Source organism: Neofelis nebulosa, chromosome 2 (assembly GCF_028018385.1).
Source record: "Neofelis nebulosa isolate mNeoNeb1 chromosome 2, mNeoNeb1.pri, whole genome shotgun sequence".
NCBI classification, from domain to species: domain Eukaryota; kingdom Metazoa; phylum Chordata; class Mammalia; order Carnivora; family Felidae; genus Neofelis; species Neofelis nebulosa.
In genome coordinates, this window is record NC_080783.1 from 38,683,249 (window position 1) to 38,704,295 (window position 21,047).

At 35.0% G+C, this 21,047-nt stretch overlaps 1 protein-coding gene across 3 annotated transcripts in view; it reads left to right on the forward strand.

Annotated features, from left to right (window-relative positions):
• PGAP1 (post-GPI attachment to proteins inositol deacylase 1) overlaps window positions 1–21,047 on the forward strand; it is a 105,375-nt gene that overhangs the window by 26,355 nt on the left and 57,973 nt on the right. For all 3 annotated transcript variants that reach the window (XM_058710437.1, XM_058710425.1, XM_058710432.1), the window contains exons 4-11: window positions 2,827–2,998; window positions 6,249–6,406; window positions 9,798–9,850; window positions 10,656–10,722; window positions 14,472–14,577; window positions 15,522–15,577; window positions 16,974–17,057; window positions 20,973–21,019. In XM_058710437.1, coding sequence (XP_058566420.1) covers window positions 2,827–2,998; window positions 6,249–6,406; window positions 9,798–9,850; window positions 10,656–10,722; window positions 14,472–14,577; window positions 15,522–15,577; window positions 16,974–17,057; window positions 20,973–21,019 — 743 coding nt within the window. The remainder of the gene's footprint in view (window positions 1–2,826; window positions 2,999–6,248; window positions 6,407–9,797; window positions 9,851–10,655; window positions 10,723–14,471; window positions 14,578–15,521; window positions 15,578–16,973; window positions 17,058–20,972; window positions 21,020–21,047) is intronic.

Here is a 21,047-nt window from a genome sequence, read left to right on the forward strand (position 1 = left end):
ACAGTTTATTATAAATTAGAGGGCATGAGGGTATTTAGGAGGAAAGTATTTCAGTTAGAGGAAACAAGTAAAATATATGAGGCCAGCACATGTGAGCTGTATTAGAAGAAAAACAGGGAGACTGGTATGGCTGGAGTAGATAGAATAAGTCAATAAAGGAAAATTTGGCAGGGGGAGACAAATGATAGAGCCTTGTAGGCAATTTTAAGAATATTACCTTTTATTTGAAATGATAGGGAAAGACACTGCTGAGATTTTTGAGCAAAGGAGTGACATGTCCTGATTTAGGTTTTAATGATATTATTCTGTGGATGGTTTCAAGGATAAATGAAGGGATGTGAGAGAAGTAAAGAGACCAGTTAGGGGCTCATTGCAGTAATTCAGGCATGAATAATGGTGGCTTAAATCAAGTTGGTAACATTGGAGGTGATAAGAAATAGATTGGTATAAATCTTGAAGGAAACAAGATTTGCTGGCAGATCAGATATGGAGGGGCAGTGTGAAACAAAAAGAGTTGAGAATGACCCAGAGTTTTTGGCTGAACAACTAGAAGGATTGAAATGCCGTTATCTAAGATGGGGGAAAATGTAAGAAGAATATATTTGGAGGAGATTAATAATTTAGTTTCAGACAGGTTTGATTTAAGATGCATGTTAGATATCCCAAGTATAGTTAGGATGCGATTGGATTTTAAGTTTAGAGTTCAAGAGAAAGAGGTCCAGTCTGGAGATAATAACTTGAAGCTTGCCAGTATATGGATGTATTTAAAGCCATGAGATTGGATGAGATCACTATGGAGTCAAGATATGAAAGAAGAGACCTAAGGACTGAGGCCTGAGTCACTACCTTATTGAGATGGGGGGTGGGGTGCCTGGGTTGGTTAAGCATCTGACTTTAGCTCAGGTAATGATCTGTTCATGAGTTCAAGTCCTGTTCTGGGCTCTGTGCTGACCGCTAGGAGCCTGCTTTGGATTCTGTGTCTCCCTCTCTCTGCCCCTTTCCTGCTCACACTCTGTCTCTGTCTCTCTCTCAAAAATAAAGTAAACATTAAAAAAAAAAAAAAACATGGGGGAGATGAGAAGGAAACAGCAAGAGACTAAAAAGAAGTAGCCAGTGAGGTAAGAGGAGAACCAGGATAATATGTTGTCAAGGAATCCGAACAAATCATTTCAAAGAGGAAGAAGTGATCTATGTCAAATCCTGTTGATAGTTCATATAAGGTGAGGATTGAGAATTGGCCATTAGATTCCTTGGTGACTTGATAATTTTGGAGGAGTGTTGAAGTGAAAGTGTGATTGGAGTGGGTGTAAGAGTGTATGGAAGTTGAGAAATTGGAGACAGCAAGTACTGTATAGGCAGTTGATTTTAGTGAGTTACACTATAGAGATGTGGAGAAAGATGTGCTCACTAAGGGTAAAGTTGGTGTCAAAAGAGTAGTTTTTATTTTTTAAGGGAGAATAATATATTTTTATACTAGCAAGAATGATCTGGTAGAGAGCGAGAAACAACAATGCAAGAAAAAAGTGAGTAGAATTGCTGGAGTGATGTACTTGAGAAGGCAGAAGGGGATGGGTTTCAGAGCACAAATGGAGAGTTTGGCTTTTTTTTAAGATCAGCTCTGTGTTGGGAATCACCAAGACCATCCCCAGGCTTGATAATTGTCCAGAAGGATTCATAGGATTCAGCATGTACTTGTACTCATGGTTATGATTTATTACAATGAAAGGATACAAAGCAAAATCAATAAAGAAAAGGTGCATGGGGTGAAGTCCAGAGGAAGCCAGGTACAAGCCTCCAAATGTCCTTAAAGGGGAGTAACACTGGATCCATTTAATTCATACAGCAATGAATTGTGATGTGTGAAGTGTCTGTGAGAGAAGCTCATGAGAAGTTCAGTGCCCATAGTATTTACTGGGGGCTGGTCATGTAAAGACCCTGTGCCTAGCGTGTACTAAAATCCCAACCAGAAGGACAGCAGGTGTGCAGTATAAACTGTATTATTTGCAAAACAGTTTCAGCATAGTGAGCCATTCTTCCATTTAGGAAATCATGGGAAAATCCAGGAATCTAAGGTTCCAGACTGTATCCCAGAATCAACTTATATGCAGTCCATTATAAGGATAACAGTCTCAGGCTTACTGTGTTAATTCTTTTCTGTAAAAAGCCCAATTTATTCATAGTTATGAGAGAAGGCATGGATGAAGGATTAGTGTGGAGAGTGATAAGCAAAAGTTTGGCAGTGAAACTAAGGATACTATATGGAGACAAAAGATTTTTGTAAAAGCAATGCTTATTTTAAAAATAAAATATGTAATTGTCAGTGAATAAATATTTTGGAATGCTGGTTTCTTTTTCAACCCAGGTGCACAATAGAGAAGTAACTTGATAAGATATATTAATATGATGAGGTATCATATTGTTATGGCAACCATAATTGTTCTGAATTTTTGTGATGTTTTCAGTTTCAAATAAATGATCTGACTTTTATGCTATAAAATCTAATATTTTGGAATAAACCAAATATAATTACACCTTTTACATCCAATGTAACAAATGGTAAGACATGATATGGTAGACGAAGAGTTCTGATTTTGGTTCAGAAAACCAAAGCATAGCCGTTAAAAATATTAGGCAGGATACAAAATGGTAGCATATACCAGTTATAAGTAAATGAAAATATATTTCTGTATCTTATGCAAGTTTATGTAAGTAGTTTAATTTTCTTTTTTTCTATAAAATTGCTCATATAGAGAGGTAAGTATTTGGAATTTTTGTTATGATAAGCCTTCATTATGCCTTGGTGATTTTTTTTTTTTTTTTTAATAGGGTCAAGAATTTGCTCCAAAAAGTGTGGCAATAATTGGTCACTCTATGGGTGGCCTTGTTGCAAGAGCATTGCTTACATTGAAAAATTTTAAACAAGATCTGATAAATCTTCTTATTACACAAGCTACACCTCATGTTGCTCCTGTGTTGCCATTGGATCGTTTCATAACAGGTAAGTACTATTAGATAAACACTAACTGACCTCCTCATTATTGTTTAGGATTAAACAAATCCTTGCTCTTACTTTCTTTAGAGTGTGCTGTAGATTTATCCATGTGTGAAGCAGCTCAGTTTCAAATTAACACCTCCATTTCTGAGCATCTTTCTTTGTGACTTTCAGCTTAGGCTAATAATTGGAATTTTTGTTTTCTCTGTCAGTAGCATCTTACTGTGGAGAGCACGTATCTTATAATCCCTAGACACTTGGGCTTCAGTTTAGTTACTCTTGGAGATGACTCTGTCTCTTAAAGTATGTTTGTTAAACTTCCTGTGTTTTGTTAACTCTTACAGTATTCTATTCAAAATAAGCTTATATTTTAAGTAAAACAGTAGAAATGCCTTGTTTTAAAATAAATAGGTCACCATGTAAATTTTAAATAAATTTTTAAACAAATTTAGAATTTGCGATAGAATTCCTAATACTTATTACTATACTTTGCTATATTTTGGGTGTTGTATTAAGGACTTTACATGATGTATTATTATTTCACTTGAGACTTAGAGCAGTCCTGTGAGATAGGTACCATTATTATCTGCATGTTCAAAGAAAAGTCTAGTATTGGGGTGCCTGGGTGGCTCAGTTGGTTGAGAATCTGACTCTTGATTTCGGCTAAGGTTATGATTTCACAGTCAGGAGATCGAGCCCTGTGTCCAGCTCTGTGCTGGGCATGGGGCCTGCTTAGGATTCTCTCTCTCTCTTTCTCTACCTCTCCCCCACTCATGCTTTCTCTCTCAAGGTAAATAAATAAATATTTTTTAAAAAAGTGTTATCTTCACTGTTTATTGAAATGTTATATGACAGAAGAAAGTCTTTGAAGAAGAATTCTTTTTCCTGAGCAGTAAATTTATACCACTTCTTACCTTATCGAAATTTGCATTATCTTAATTGTGATAAAAATGAGAAATATACCTTAGTGACTCCAAACCAAAGTACCCATTTTAACATAATATTGCCAAGGGGTAATTTATTTGCTGGAATATCTGGTGCAACAGTACCTACAGTGAAGTTTAATTTTTTCCCTTATTACATTTAAAACTTTGCTTATAGAAATCTTTCAGTATAAATTTTTAGTTTTAAAGTTGCTTAAATTTGCTTTATTAATTCTAATAATTACAAATGACCTATAGGTTTAGAAAAAGATTCAAAGGCATAGACTAGTCATAATACTTGTCATCACAATTGAGAACTTTTTTATTACATTTTATGTCGATGAGCCATGTATGTTAAGTTAGAATTACTCAGAATACATCTTAAAAAACTCTTTGAGGAAAGAGCTTTCAAAAGAGTCCAGTTTTACTGTTTTTGAAGGCTACTGATGATCTGTCTCTGAAAGGTTCAGGCTGAAAGTAATTCTTAATGTTAGGTGCCTTTCCAGTAATTAGCAACCCTCTTTCTTATTTATTCTGTATTTATTTCATATTTCATTAAGCCAAAATTAGAATGAAAAAACAGAAGTTCTAGGGGTGGCGGATTTTTTAGGAGGTTTTTAGGAGACCCATATGACCTCCAGAAGTGCATTCCCTGTTTATACTTGATGGAAATACTGCCCTTCAATAGGGGAATGGAAGCTGTGCACTGGGCTCTGCACTTTAGGGGTCCCTGCCCTGGCACTGCCATTCACCACAAGGCGAGGAGTATATAGGCCAAGCAGCTTCCCTGTTTGCAGCTGTGCCTTTACTTTTGGACCATGATCCAGGTAACCCCACCTCCAGGCTTTTCCATGGCCTGTGTGGGCCTCTTACCTGGATCTGTTCTGAGGGCAGGTATGTAAACTTGAGTTGTGGCTAAGGGATGGCTCTGCATGAGGTACAAATAGAGCTTGGGTATCCTTCATCCTTGTAATGCAGGATGAAATTGAGATGGGAAGAGAGGATAGTACAGTGATGGGTTAGAGATCTGCTCTTCCTATGCTGTCATCATCTAGTGTCCATCTCTGAGATGTCCTAGAACTTGTTATTTGAACTTGGTCTTCCAGGTTATTTGGAAGATGTATATTTGTCAAGATAGGCAGAGATAATTGATTTAACAGTTTGTTAGCTGGAATTTTTACTGTTAAATATTTAGACATATATAGACATATAGCATGTGTTCCTTGGTCCTCTTGTCCTAGGACCTGCAGATGTTAGGAATGGGTCTGCTTAGTCATATTCTAATTAAATATTGCTGAGATCTTTAATGGGAGAAGTTTGCTGTTCCAAAATGTTTGAAGCCCTCAATAGGATCAAATGCCAGGGTAAAAACACATTAAGTTCTGATAATCAGAAAGGAAAGGAGAACTCCCCTCCCCTGGCCTCAAATCTTTGACACTGTATTGTTTTCATCTTCCATAGATAAAGTGGAAAAATTGCAGATTCTTCCCTTTGAGCTACTTGTTACTTACACTAAATGAGTTACTTACTTTTTTTTTGTTTTAAGTTTATTTATTTATTTTGAGAGAGAGGAGAGGGAAAGAGGACACACAAGTAGGGAGTAGGGGAGGGGCAGAGAGAGAGAGAGAGAGAGAGGGAGAGAGAATCCCAAGCAGGCTCCACCTTGTCAGCACGGACCCTGATGTGAGCTTCAGTCTCACAAACCGTGAGATCATGACCTGAGCCAAAATTAAGAGTCACACACTCAACCAACTGAGCCACCCAGGAGCACCCTGAGTAGAACCTTCTTAACCCTTAGAGTTTTCCATAGCAGCATCGAGTCTCAAGACTAAAATGATTGTTGTTGTCCTGATTGTATTTTAATCACTTAAATAGTACTTTGTATAGTGGTAACTGGCCACAGTAGAGAGCTGCTAAGCTCTCATACTGCCATGATTAGGAAGATCTACAATTTTTTTAGCATAGTGAACTTTATCTTTGGTAGAATTTTAGGGGTTTCTCCTTATTACACTGTGTGGCTTATGGTCTAGCAGCATCTTTGTGGGATGTAGAGACCTGTTTGTGTATGGACTTGACAAAACTAATGAAGTTTGAATATCTTTTTTCTTTACTGAGACCTTTAGTAACTCTTAGTATTTGTACTCTGATTTAATGGGAAAATAGACCATGTATAAAGATACTGACTACTCAAAAATGAGAAATGTGAATAACATTGTTTGTAGGCAATTCAGTATGGCTTAAACAGAAATTCAGTTTAGTATTAGTATCATAGATACTTTATTGTTGCAGGGAATGACTACTAATTTTTAATATGTGTCTTTATTTCCTACCAGATTTTTATATGACTGTAAACAACTATTGGATTCTAAATGCTAGACACATAAATTTAACCACACTTTCTGTAGCTGGAGGATTCCGGGATTACCAAGTTCGTTCAGGACTGACTTTTCTTCCAAAATTAAGCCATCATACCAGTGCCTTATCTGTTGTGGTAATCTTTTTTTAAGATTCTACTGAAATAGTAACAGGATGGATACAATGGGGTATGAAAGGAAAAATATGTACTTGCTTGAAAATGACTACTGAGTTGGTGTAGTTCTATGTGTGTGTGTGTGTGTGTGTGTGTGCACGTTTGTGTGTGAGAGACAGAATATGAAAAAATGAATATGTTGGGAAGGCAGAGGCATAGTGCTTATGTCCACAGAAAGTGAAAAGGACCTTAGAAAGCTTGTGAAAATGACTTATTTATGAAGGTGACTTGTAAGAATAATTGTTTCTTGTTCAAAATAAGTATCTACTCATTGATGAGTTTTAACCATAAGAATTTATGGACTGAAGTCCAAGGGCCCCTTGTTACATCTGAGTGGTGTGCTATTTATAATGGAAGTCGAATATCAAGCATATCACATACTTACGAGTGTTGAACTTGAATAAAGGTTTACCAATTTTATTATTTTTATTATTTTTTTTAACGTTTATTTTTGAGAGAGAGAGACAGTGTGAGTAGGGGAGGGGCAGAGAGAGAGGGAAACACAGAATCTGAAACAGGATCCAGGCTCTGAGCTGTCAGCACAGAGCCTTATGCGGGGCCTGAACCCATGAACTGTGAGATCATGACCTGAGCTGAAGTCAGATGCATAACTGACTGAGCCACTCAGGCGCTCTAAGGTTTACCAATTTTAAAATTAAAGTAGCTTTGATAGTATAACAGAACCCTGATTGATTAATTTGCTAATTATTCTCCCCTGCTAGGACATCAAGTATTTGGTCTTTAACTGGGATACATAGCCTCTGTAAAGTGAGTTCAAGTTTTCTTTTAGGATTTATATTATTTCTTATATTTTTTACCTTGAAGTCTTCAGTTATCATCTTAGCTTTTTTTTTTTTTTTTTTTTTATTTATTTATTTATTTATTTATTTTTTTGGGACAGAGAGAGACAGAGCATGAACGGGGGAGGGGCAGAGAGAGAGGGAGACACAGAATCGGAAACAGGCTCCAGGCTCCGAGCCGTCAGCCCAGAGCCTGACGCGGGGCTCGAACTCACGGACCGCGAGATCGTGACCTGGCTGAAGTCGGACGCTTAACCGACTGCGCCACCCAGGCGCCCCTCATCTTAACTTTTTAACTCTACACAGTGTGTAGATATTGTATGTAGTATGTATACATGTGTATACTACACATCATTTCCAAATATAACTTAATTTCTTTTTTTAAATAATTTTTTTGGGGCGCCTGGGTGGCTCAGTCGGTTGAGTGGCCGACTTCGGCTCAGGTCATGATCTCACGGTCCGTGAGTTCAAGCCCCGCGTTGGGCTCTGTGCTGACAGCTCGGAGCCTGGAGCCTGTTTCGGATTCTGTGTCTCCCTCTCTCTGACCCTCCCCCATTCATGCTCTGTCTCTCTCTGTCTCAAAAATAAATAAACGTTAAAAAAAAAATTAAAAAAAAATTTTTTTTTAAGTTTATTTATTTTGAGAGAGTGAGAGAGTGCACTCAGGGTTGGGGCAGAGAGAGGGAGAGAGAATCCCAAGTAGCCTCAGTGCTGTTAGTGTAGAGCCCAATGCAGGGCTCAAACTCATGAACCTTGAATTCATGATCTGAGCTAAAATCAAGAGTCAGACACCTAATCGACTGAGCCACCTAGGTGCCCCATATAACTTAATTTCTAAAAAAATCCATAGAGTTCTTTTTGCTTTTTAAGAGATGGTGCTTTGTTTCATGGTTGTTCTCTTCATACATAACTCCCTTGCTCAGTTCATCTGTTGCCCCACCTTAGGTTACTGTTCATTTATTGAACAAGTATTACTGAATACTTGCCACACATAAAACAAAAATTATTAAGCCATTCTGCAATTACCCACCATTTTCTTATTACTGGAGGAGTTGTGATATAACCATATTATAGCTTTGCAACTAAATTGGAAAATCTCTCAGACCTCATTATTAGTATGAATCTTGTTATTTGGTGTTGAATATTTTGGGCAGATATTTGCTTGAAGTCCTCAAAACATGAAATATCAACTCTTTAGTAAAACACAAATATATATATAATTGGATGTCTTATTTCCTTTGGGGCATGATGCTCTATTGGTGTCCTTTCCTCCAGCTTATCTTTTAAAGAACTTTGGTTTCTTTAAGTGTGTGTGTGTGTGTGTGTCCGTCCGTGTCCCTCTTTTCTGATGCATTGATAATTTGTTGTTTGAGGAGCTTGTAATTCTGTATCTCTGATGAAAATATTTTGTCTCTAAATGGAATTTTCTCAAAGCTGGTTATTGTCAGAATTTTATTTAGTATTTTAGCCCCTAAATAGTTTATAGTCTTTTATATATCTGCATGTATGTTTACTTTAAAAAACAATTCTTAAGAAGTAACAATTTTTTAATGGTTATCTCAAGAATAGTTAATTGACATTTACATCCATTGGAACTAGAAAAATTAAGTTAGAGACCTCGATTGTATTAGTAAAGTAGGCTGAAATGCTGTGATATACACTCACACAGAACTAGCACTTAAACACTATACAAGTTTACATTTTACTCCTATAACTGCCCTAAATATGTATTTAAGTTGGTGGATGGTTTTTGAAGGAGTCCCATTAAGGGACCCAGGCTAACAGTAAACAACCCTTTCTTGAATGCAAAGACAGACACTGTGAAAAATAATAATCAGATTTACTTAATGTTTCCCCATTGTATGTAAGATGCTATTCACAGGGAAGGAAGTCATTACCTGGTATGAAAAGGAGTCTAGTTCTTGAAGGGGGTACTGTGCCATTGTCAGGAAGTTTTCTTCAAATAGTTATATTTTTTAGGAGCCTTTTGCTATTCTGTCTCTAACTAGTAATACATATCCTAATCTAGGGATTTTTTTCAAAATAAGTAACCTTGGGCCCTACTTGTAAGAGTCTGATTTAATAGTTTTGGAATTGTGGTCAGGCATGTTAATTTTGAAAAATTTCCCCAGGTCTGGGTATTTCTTAAGCACACCTGATTAAAAAGTAACATCTTAGACTTTATCAAAGGATAGTCAGAACTACAACTACTAAAATAATTGTGATTTATTAAAGAATCATAAACAGCCTCTTAATAGAGTAATAGAGTTAGACATTAAACTTCAGTAAGGAATCTGTGGATACTTAAATAATTTTTAAAGGGTAATTTAAGCTTGACTAAGGAGTAATGACAATGATTTTATGCAGGGACTACCTTAATATTTTTGGATCACCTTTTATAATAATGCATCATTTAAATATGTCTATGCATCATAAAGTAGTGAAACTAATGTTACGTGTTTCTAAATATTAGCTTCTGGGAATTTCAAACCTTTTGGAGAATAACAAATGTGCTTTTCTTAAGTTGGATTTTTTTTTCCCTGTCCTTTTAGAGTTCAGCAGTGCCTAAGACCTGGGTCTCAACAGACCACCTCTCCATTGTGTGGTAAGTTAATATAACTTATTTTGGTGATTTGTGGTGCCCCTTTTTTCTCTTCAGTGCATTGATTAGAACTTTATTCACAAATAATGATATGGGAGAAAGATTGACTAAAGTACCTAGAACTCTAACCTTGGTTTTTGTCTCAGTATGACCAAGGTTCCTTTGGCAGCCTGTAAAATCATTTCTTGAAGAACCAATAGCATCAGTCTCAAGCTAGACTCAAATATCAAAATTTTCGAGTTTGTCATAGTTCAGCAAAATTAAAGGTATTTGCGATAAGACCACTGAGCTCTTGGCCAGTCACCAAACTCAGGAACTTGATTAATGTAGGATTGACTATTCTAGAATAGTACATGGAAAGCCAAGTAGGAGTTAGATTTATCCTTTATATAAATAGATTATGAGTAACAAATATGTAGACCCTAGTTATCTTCTCTCTATATGATTTGGCTTAAAGACTCTTTTTTCACTTTCCTCTGGCTGTGTAGTCTATGGTGTCTGAAAGAAGCACAACAGTTTAGGCATAGAAAGGTGGGGCAGATATTGTCTATAGCTGGGGTAGAAAGGAGACTCAGGGAAAACAGAAGGACCCTGATAGTTCCACTGTCAAACATCCAGGAAGATTTAATTTGCTTTATTTTTATGTTTCAACTTTAAGATATATACTTAATAATAATGATTTGTTAAATACTTTTAGAGTTTAGAGCAGTAAAGGAAACCCAGATATTTCATTAAATAATAGACTTGTGCATGTTTGTATCAAAAGTATACTTTTAAAGAACATTTCATTTGTAACTTTATTCTTTAGGTGTAAGCAATTGCAATTGACTACAATTCGAGCATTCTTTGATCTTATTGATGCTGATACTAAACAAGTATGTATTTTTAAAATTAAATATTACTTCAGTAAAGTAAAAGCTTTTGTAACAGCAGGGAAGGATTTAATACTTTTTTTTTTTTTACTTTCATAAAAGTAGATGCCTTATGTTATATAACTAATTAGTTTCAAAATAGAAATATCTTTATTTGTATCTGATAATACTTTGATCACTATGAATAATTAATTGAATGCAGTGAAAATGAAAAAGTGAAAGGATACTTTAAATCTTCCCCCTAATTCTTCACCTTTACTCATTTAAAATTTGATATATATCCTTTTAACTTGAAGGAAAATACTTACTACAAGGTTATCTTTTTTTTTCTTAGTAATATGTTGTAGACTTCATGATCTATCTTACTAGACATTTTTGTTTAAATTTTTTTTTGTTTAAATTTTTTTTAAAAAGCGTCTTTACCTTTCTGATAAGAGAAGTTATTCCTATCATTGAATTCATTGAATAACCCACTCTGGCCAAAACTTAAATTATGTACTTCTAGAGGTTGAATCTTTTCTGTAATGAGATTTCACTTATAAACTCTCTAGGCTAGTGATTTGCCAAGTTGTTCAATTAGCAGGACACCTGGAAGTCCTAGTGCCCTTTATAGTATTGCTCTTTCATCTCTTTCTTGTCTGCCAGCAGATATATAGTAGTGGGCACCAAGGATTCCAGCAAAATTCAGGGAATGAACTTACATATTTTTCTGTGAATTGGGAACATACTGCTGTTTTTCATCTTAAGCAGCTCTTTTTTTAACCTCAGGTCATCTTGGAGTCTTTCACTGTTTTATAGAAACATGTTTTGAGAACTATGGTTGTGGCTTCTCCTTTTGGAGAAGAAGTTCCTTGTGTATTAGGTAGTTTTCTTCATTATGACAAAGTATTCAGCTCAGATATTTTTGGATTCTTTCTCTTGAAGGCTCCAATTCTTTGAGAGACTAGTATGTGTGGCTCTTTATCAATAGATCTCTAGGTAATGCTTTCCTTATTGTGTTTAGAACTTTGCTCTTTTGCTTTCTCTGTTGGAAGTGGGGGGGGGTAGCATTTGTGTTTTTTCCTTAACCCTTCAGAAAGCTGCAGAACTACTAGTAGATGAGATGCTTACCTCTCTCCTGAAGAATGCAATAAAAGAGGGACCCCCCCAAAAAGGGAGACCCAGATTGTTGTGTTTTACTACATTTTAAGCCACAAAATACCATATTCAAGTTAGTATATTTATTAAAGTAAATCAGCTTTATAGTATTAACACTGAATTGGTCATGGAATGTAAACATTTTTTAGTTTTCAACCTTGTTTTAATTGTGAGTCTTAACTATGGTCAGTGTCTTTTAGTTTGTTTGAGAGAGTGCAACTAGATATAATAATAGAATCCCTTGAAATTGCAAGACCAGGTTGTATTTGGAATGACATTTGGTAGTCTTAGGGAAAAAAACCATTTCAGCCCATGAAGGACAATAATAGACAGGTTTAATCCTTAAAAATTGTGCATAGATCTATTTTTTAATTGAAGTATAGTTGACACACTGCATAAAACTAAGTTTAATAAATCTTGTTTTCCATTAAGTCCTGAGATGAGAAAATTTTAATACTAGTATGTAATATAATTCTGGATAGATAAGTATTTTACAGACACATTTTTAAGAGACAAATGAGAAATTTTTGATAACTAATATTGCTAAGAATCAAAATTTGAAACTGAGTTCTATTTCACAAACTCACTATATATAATAGACTGGACTAAATATTAGACAATTAAAAAGTTAGGATATGATTGCTACCTTTCTTTAGTTCCAAACATGTGGTACGAAGAAATCAGAATTAGAGAATAATTTCTGATGGTTATCATAAAAGACCTAGCTCAGGTGCGCTTGGGTGGCTCAGTCGGTTAAGCATCCTAATTTAGCTCAAGCCATGATCTCACAGTCTGGGAGTTCGAGCCCCATGTTGGGCTCTGTGCTGACAGCTCAGAGCCTGGAGCTTGCTTTGTATTCTGTGTCTCCCTCTGTCTCTGCCCCTCCTCGGCTCACGCCCTGTCTCTCTCTGTCTCTCTCTCAAAAATAAATAAACATTAAAAAAATTAAAAGAAAATAAAAGACATAGCTAAAAACTTATGAATGGATGGATTCCCCAGAGTGAGTAAGGATGGGAGAGTCCTGTCTTAACTAAAATTTTTGGCAAAAAGACCTATCACTTTTAATGTTTGCAAACAGATGTGGCTGCTTAAAAAAAAAAAAGTCAGAATTAGTTTTATATTAGATTGAATTGATTAAAGTCTTGAGTTTGCATCAATGAAGATAAAATTTCAGTGTCCTCTATTGTAGTTATATGATATCTGAAGAACTATATTCTATTTTATATATTGTATCATAAGGAGGACATTAACAAACTTGAGTTTATCCAGGGAAGGCAGTCAGGGTGGTGAGGGTTTGAAATAATTCTGTGAAAAATAGTTGATGTGTTTTTTGTGGTTTTTTTTTTTTTGAAATTGTTTAATCTGTAAAATGTTTTATTGGTCTTCAGTTTCTTGAAGGGCTGGCCTCTAACTTCATATAGCAAAGTAACAAGGAGTCAGATTTGGCAGACCATTCTCCATAAGAATTGTTGAAATCGGGTTGTACTAGCTTCCACAAGAGCAAGTTAGAAATAAATGTTCAAGCAAAAGGTGACTTCCTAAGGGATTGAAAAGATTTACTAGACATGGGTCCTCACTGTCGTTTCTTTTTCATCCTCTCACTATGTTACTGAGAAAATTGCTTACCTGTCAGAGCCTCAGTGCTTAAATTAGAGAATTAAATAGTGGTAGATTCTAAATGGATTTTATACCCAGTACTTTTTTTTTTCTTTAAGGGAGAAACTGGTATAAAGTTGTGGATATTTACTGTGCTATGGTATTTTAAAACAGGCAATAGGGGCGCCTGGGTGGCGCAGTCGGTTAAGCGGCCGACTTCAGCCAGGTCGCGATCTCGCGGTCCGTGAGTTCGAGCCCCGCGTCGGGCTCTGGGCCGATGGCTCGGAGCCTGGAGCCTGTTTCCGATTCTGTGTCTCCCTCTCTCTCTGCCCCTCCCCCGTTCATGCTCTGTCTCTCTCTGTCCCCAAAATAAATAAAAAACGTTGGAAAAAAAAAAAATTTAAAACAGGCAATAAAAAAAATCCTATTTTCTCTCATTTTCATTTCATGAAAGAAAGGACATTTAGACACAATGAAAGTAAGTAGGACAAAGTAGAGGAAAGTAGTTTCTAAGGAAGTGCAGTTGGCAATTCATATTTTCTCTAATGACCAGTGAATTATTTGTTGTGGGATTGACACTGGCCTGAGTTTGGAATCAGTGTGTTGGAATCACTAGTAGGGTGGATCTCTTAAGTTCTCATCTGACTCTATACACCTTTGTATATTTTATTCTTAACTGTTACTTAAGAGGTACTGTTGCATAATGATTAATGTCATGGGTTCTGGAGCCAGACTGCCTGGGTTTGAATCCTGACCCAGACTCTGAATAAGAATGTGACCTTGGGCAAGTTCCTTAATTTCTGCCTGCTTTTGGTTTCTTTGTAAAAATGCAAATGTAAAGGTTATTATCTCCTAGAGCTCTTGCGATGCTTAAATGAGTTAATAACATATTAAGTACTTAGAACAGTGCCTGACCCAGAGTAAATAACTCTTGGTTCTTATTGTTATTATTTGAAGCAAAGTTTTATTGAACTATCACAATGGATACAAAAAGATGCAGAATGTATCCTTCTTTCTAGATAACTCAAAATCCCAAGAAGAAATTGTCAGTTTTGAATCACCACTTTATAAGACATCCAGCAAAACACTTTGAGGAAAATCCAGCAATAATTTCTGACTTAACAGGTTGGTGGTAATAACATGTTTTTATTTTAAATCAAGTTTTGATTATTATTTTTAGGTAAATTTATTATTAGCAGACAAAGTCTTTGAAACTTTGGTATTTCAGGTACTGTAATTCTGTTATATCTTATTAATTTTTCTGTGATAGTTTCTGATGAGGTTCTTGGTTAAGGAAGGGAAGAGTAGAAAAACAATTTATAAGATGTGGCTGATAAAAATTTTGTCCTGAAAATAACATGACAAGTAGAAAAAACTTAAAGATAGAGTTAAATGTCTCTATTCTCCTGACAGTCCCATAAAATAATTAATCTTTACTTAGGTTTTCAGTATCAGTCATTTTTCAGTCTTCTTTTAGTGTAACAGCGTATCTTTTGCTGTTAACATATTACCTGTCATACTCAGTTTGGAAAATGAAATAATTTATTTCCTTTTTATTGATACTTTCTTAGAGTTAAAGACACCAGATAAATTTAAGATGCTTTCCTTGGGGCGCCTGGGTGGCGCAGTCGGTTAAGCGTCCGACTTCAGCCAGGTCACGATCTCGCGGTCCGTGAGTTCGAGCCCCGCGTCAGGCTCTGGGCTGATGGCTCGGAGCCTGGAGCCTGTTTCGGATTCTGTGTCTCCCTCTCTCTCTGCCCCTCTCCCGCCCGTTCATGCTCTGTCTCTCTCTGTCCCAAAAATAAATAAAAAACATTAAAAAAATAATAAAAATAAAAAAAAAAATTAAAAAAAAAAAAAGATGCTTTCCTTGATGTGAATGCTAGTTGCTAATGAGCATATAGATAACATCTTACTGGATTTTTTATTTTAAAATAGCCATTGTTTAGGAAACCCTGTTTTTCAAATCCTGCTGTAATTGAGAAGTAGTTCAAAAAAAGAAGTATATTTCATGAGCATTCAGTAAAAGAAATTGTTTAATGTTTCAAAATTAATTTCCTTTACCTTAGGGACATCTATGTGGGTTCCAGTAAAAGTGTCCAAATGGACCTATGTGGCTTATAATGTAAGTATACCTATACCGTCAATGGATTTTTTTTACTTTTTCTCAAAAACATTTTACTATTTATCTTTAAAAGTTAAAGACTCTTTTAAAAAGATAACTATATATCATTTTCCCACATTAAAACAATTTAATGAAAATTCCTTAATATCTAGTTAGTGTTATCCACTATCCATATCCACAGTTATCCACTTTTATCATAATTGTCAAATTTTTTGTTTCTCAGTTTGTTTAAATGAGAGTACAAGTGTCCACTTATTGTCATTTGTTGATATGTCTCTTATTCCTCTTTTAATCTCTCATACTTCTTCTACCCCATTCTTTCCTTGCAGCTTATTTGTTGAAAAAACAAGTCATTCGTCCTCTGGAGTTTCACAGTCTTGATTTTGCTGATTGCATTCCCTTATATTCCTCATTGTATGCCATTTATATATTCCTTTGTCTACTCTTCTGGTGACTTAGTTTGTGGATCAGATTCAATTGCTTGATCAGAGTCAGCTTTTGTTTTGGCTACTCTTTTTTTGTGATGTTAGCAGCTATTGATGAAGAATGCCTAGAGTCATTAATTCATTTAGGGGGATGCAAAAATGGTGGCACTCTAATTTGATTATTTTTTCTTTATTAAGTGGAGCACTGTATTGGGAAATTTCTCATCTAAATTTATCAGAAGTGGAACATAATCACAAAAGGAAAAAATTAAAATTGCCTGTATCTTTGGGTCTTATATTTACTGCTTTTCAGAGTAGCTAGTTGGCTCACAAGCCGCCTCCATCAGTAATCATAAATGGTTTGGGGGACTTTTTCTTCTAGTATTATTATGAACTCATACTTCAAACATGTTTGCACTTCCATCTAAACTATTAAAGTCGTTCTGTCTTTGACCAGTGGAAGGCATTTCAAGTTAGGCTTCTGAATCTTTTTGGTAAAGCTTTTCTTTAGTTGTCTTTGATAGTTTATTCCCTATCTAGTATGAGAAGAAATTTGAGCTCATTTTGCACATTTCCTGCCGCGTACTATGAATCAGCTTTTTCTCTCAGGAGCTCTTAATATTATTTGGTGTCTAAAAACCATAATTTGGGCACTAGAGATGTTTATGGCTAGTGGGTTAGCATTTCTAGGCCTTTTCAGTGGACAGAGTTAAGAAATGTATTTTATCTTGATCATAAGGCCAAAACCTCAACCCAAACAATATTTCCAGGAAAAATTCGGGACTACAGGGTACTTGATACCCCTGTCTTATATCTGTCTTACATCTTCCCACTCCTAGAATATTGGTTCTTAACAATACCAAGAATGATAAAACTAGAATAATTACTCATTGCTTTATCTGGATATTTGAATGATGAATTTATCTACTCTCTTAATAGTTTTATTATGTTTTCCCTTTTTTGTTTTTTAGGAATCTGATAAGATATATTTTACATTTCCTCTTGCAAATCATAGAAAAATCTACACTCATGTATATTGTCAGAGCACCATGCTGGTAAGATGATTGGCACATCTTATGTAAATTTAAAAAGTTAGGTTTTTAAAGATTTGACTAATATCTAATAGATACCCTCTAGCTATGAGCTATTAATCAAATCTAATAAGTTGAAAAATATTTGTCTGGAACGGAGTTTTGATTAAAAAATATTAATCATTGTTCCTTTGACTGATAATTTACTACGAAATTATACTCTTGGTTCTAGTTTAGGTCTTTTCACATTGTTTTTCTGCCTTACTTTCACTGTATTTAGGATGAAGGAATTCAGTTCAATCTCCTTTAATTTTAAAATTCACAGATATATTTAAGCAAAGCTGTTCTGTATGAAGTAAATACTGTTTTTCCATTGGCTACCAGACTAAAATTGCAGGGTTTTTTATACCAAACATTTTCTAAAATAATAACTTTGTTACAGTGTTACCTAGACAAAGAGTTAACAAAATGATTATTTTTCTTATTTCTTTTTAATGAGTACCTACTATGTTAGACATTATAAAAAATATGTTAAATGCTATGGCATGCCTTTGTTATATTAGGAATATTTAAGTAATTATCAGCATACTTTCGGGAACTTGTTTTCCAATTTGGGTTCTTTTCCCTCTTTTTTTGAAAAAAGTTGTTTTTTTTTTTTCATTTCCCAGGATTCTTCACTTTGTCTATGCATTTTTCATAATTTATTTCCTCTTCTCCCTTTTGTTGGATTGTTTGTATTATTTAGAACTAGAATCTCATATGTCACTTTCTTGGTAAATACTGCCATTTGATATTTTGTAAAATCTTCAGAAAAGATTATAGGGAAGCATTGTGGGCTAGATGCTAATGAAAACTAATTTTAGTGGGATGAACAGAGTTTTGTGTCTCTCACAGAGACTAGCATCTCTTAGCCTAAAATCTGTATGGGCAGTTTATCTTAGGAGAATCTAGCCCTTAGACTGCTGTCTTAAAATATCCAAAATCACTTAATACTAAATTCCAAATTACAGTGTTAGTATTATATTGAGAAAAATCCTTGCCAAAGTTCAAATTATCCATTTGACTTATTGGAAGATTTCTTTTCTGTAATTAAGGTCCATGGGTATTAATTAGGATAGTAGTGAATTTTTAAAATATTTTCAATTTGTATTATAGAAGTTTTCTTTCAATCATATAAAAGTAGAATATGATAATGAAATCTCACATAATCATCACATAGCTTTAACAACACTGCCATTCTTGTTTATACTTTCCTCACTTTTTTTTTTGACTGAACCATGTTTAAAGCAAATTCTAGGCATTTTATCATTTCATCGTTAAATACTTCAAAATGTTTTTCTAACAGATAAGAATTGTGCATGTTACTATAATACCATTATTTCATCCAATAAAATTAATTATTAATGCCTTAATATCATGTGATACCCAGTCCATGTTGAATTTTCTTCTCATTCAATTAATTCTACATTGGTTTATTTGAATCAGAATCTAAAAAGTACACATGTTGCATTTGATTCATGGATCCTAAGTCTCTTTTATAACAGCCCCTCTTTACTCCGCCCCCCCCCCCACCATTTATTTAAGAAAGTGGGTTATATGTTCTACAGAATTCCCATATTCTGGGTTTAGCTGATTGTATTCTTTTTTTTTAAGTTTATTTATTTATTTTGAGAGAGCCAAGTGGGGGTGGGGCAGAGAGAGAGGGAAAGAGAGAGACTCCACCCCCCCCCCACCCCCCCACCCCCCAACTCAAGGGCTCAGTCTCCAGAACCATGAGATCATGAGCTGAAATCAGGAGTCTGACACTCAACCAACTAAGCCACCCAGGTACCCCTAGCTGACTGTATTCTTATGGTATCATTTTTTTTTTCAATGTGTATTTATTTTTGAGAGAGAGAGAGCATGAGCATGGTAGAGAGAGGGAGACAGAGGATCTAAAGCAGGCTCTGTGTGAGAACTTTGATTTTTGATTAATTATCATTTTTTGTGGCAAGAATGTTTTATAAGTAGAACTGTGTACTTATTAGAAGATCTATAATATCTGGTTGTCCCACTTTAGTGATCTAAAGACTTATCAGTGGACTAGGGTGGTATCAGCATGATATATCTTTTATAAAGTTCCTAATCAATTTTTTACCTAACAGTTTTAGCAGCCATTGAGAGCATTGTTTTACTGTAGATGTATTTCTTTTTAGATCTATAAATTTTATGATCAAGTAGCATTTTCTGTATACCTTAGGAATTAGTTGGCATTTTTTGAGTGACTTTTTCTAAGATTTTTAATATAATTTTTATAATTAGTTGAGTTAGGGATGCTTACTAGATGACCTGAAATTGTTCTTTTGACACCTTATAGATTATATCAACATGGTGTTTTAGGATGGGCTTGAATAATACTTTTTCAATTTGTTAATAAATAAGTCAGAATTCACTATACACTGAAGTGTAAATAGTGTAGATATTAGCAACTTTTATATTAAGGGTTATCTTAGGATAGGCTCCCTGCAAAAACCCATTACAAAAGTGGGTTGGATCTTTAGAGCTTGCTGGACTTTTCTTGTCTAAGCTATGCAGATTTTTTTTTTTTTTTCCTTTTTAATATTACGTTATTCTGGGAAACACAGGCACCTGATACAGAAGTTCGGTAAGTATTTTGCCTGCAGTGGAGAGCAGACAAATGCCACATTGTTTTTTGTTTCCTTTCAGCTTTCTTTTCTGTATTCTTGGAAAATGTCTTGAAATTGTATTTAAGCCCCATGAGGGCAGAGATGGTGTCTGTCTCATTTATCATTTTCCTTGGAGGCTTAGCATGATTCCATGGTTCTAGAATGGACTTTGTAAATACTGGTTGAATGAAGGGATTAATTTCTTTTTCATTCTCCTCTCTGTTTACTAAAGCAAATTTTATGTAGCTATCTGAGCAGTGTTTTTTATCCTCTTACACCTTGGTGTAGGATTTCAGTAATTGGATCATCATATCTTGGAACATTGCTCTTACTACTTCCTTTGGTCTTTTAGTCGTACTGCTTTTAAACTATTGAAGATAAATAACGTAATATTGTTAAACTATCACTACCATCTCTGCAGCATTCCCCTGCTACCCAGATAAAGTAATAACTAGCTTTTGTTTTGAGCCCTTGCAGTTGTGCTTCAACCCAAACACATTCTCAATTACATAGAAGTTTTGCATGATAATCAAATAAGTACCCAACAATAAACTAACAAGCTATACTTAGAATAATTGCTGTTTTTAATTACTTGGCTCTGGATTTTTTTTTTTTTTTTCTATTTTTATAAAAGTCCACCTTGGGGGCGCCTGGGTGGCTCAGTCGGTTGAGCATCCGACTTTGGCTCAGATCATGATCTCACAGCTCGTGAGTTTAAGCCCCGTGTTGGGCTCTGTGCTGACAGCTCAGAGCCTGGAGCCTGCTTCGGATTCTGTCTCCCTCTCTCTCTGTCCCTATCCCACTTGCATTCTGTCACTGTCTCTCTCAAAAATAAATAAACATTAAAAAAAATTAAAAAAAAAAGTCCACCTCTAGGTGATCATTCTTCTGTTTTTACTTAAAATGTAGGTTACTTACTATGTAACTACCTAATTAAAGTATGGACGTTTCTGGAACTCTGGAACTCTGGAACTCTGGAAGTGTTGGTTCAAAAATTAGAATTACTTAGGCAATACGCTGTTCAGAGGTCACTCTTTCTCTTACTGCTGTTCTAGGTTATTTGCTTACCTATCTATGTTGACATCAGACGTCTTTGCCTACCCTTGACCTATATGACTTTTGACAACTGCTTGGAAATGTTTCTCAATAACAAGTTGCTATTTTATATTTCCATTGTGCCTACTAACCCTATAACATAACAGTAAAATGTTAAAGCTATTTTATATAATTATTTTCTATAATATTTTATGTGCTTTGTGTTATTAATCAACAGGATACAAATAGTTGGATATTTGGCTGCATAAACAGCACTTCTATGTGGTAAGTCTTTTGAACCTTGATTGTTCAT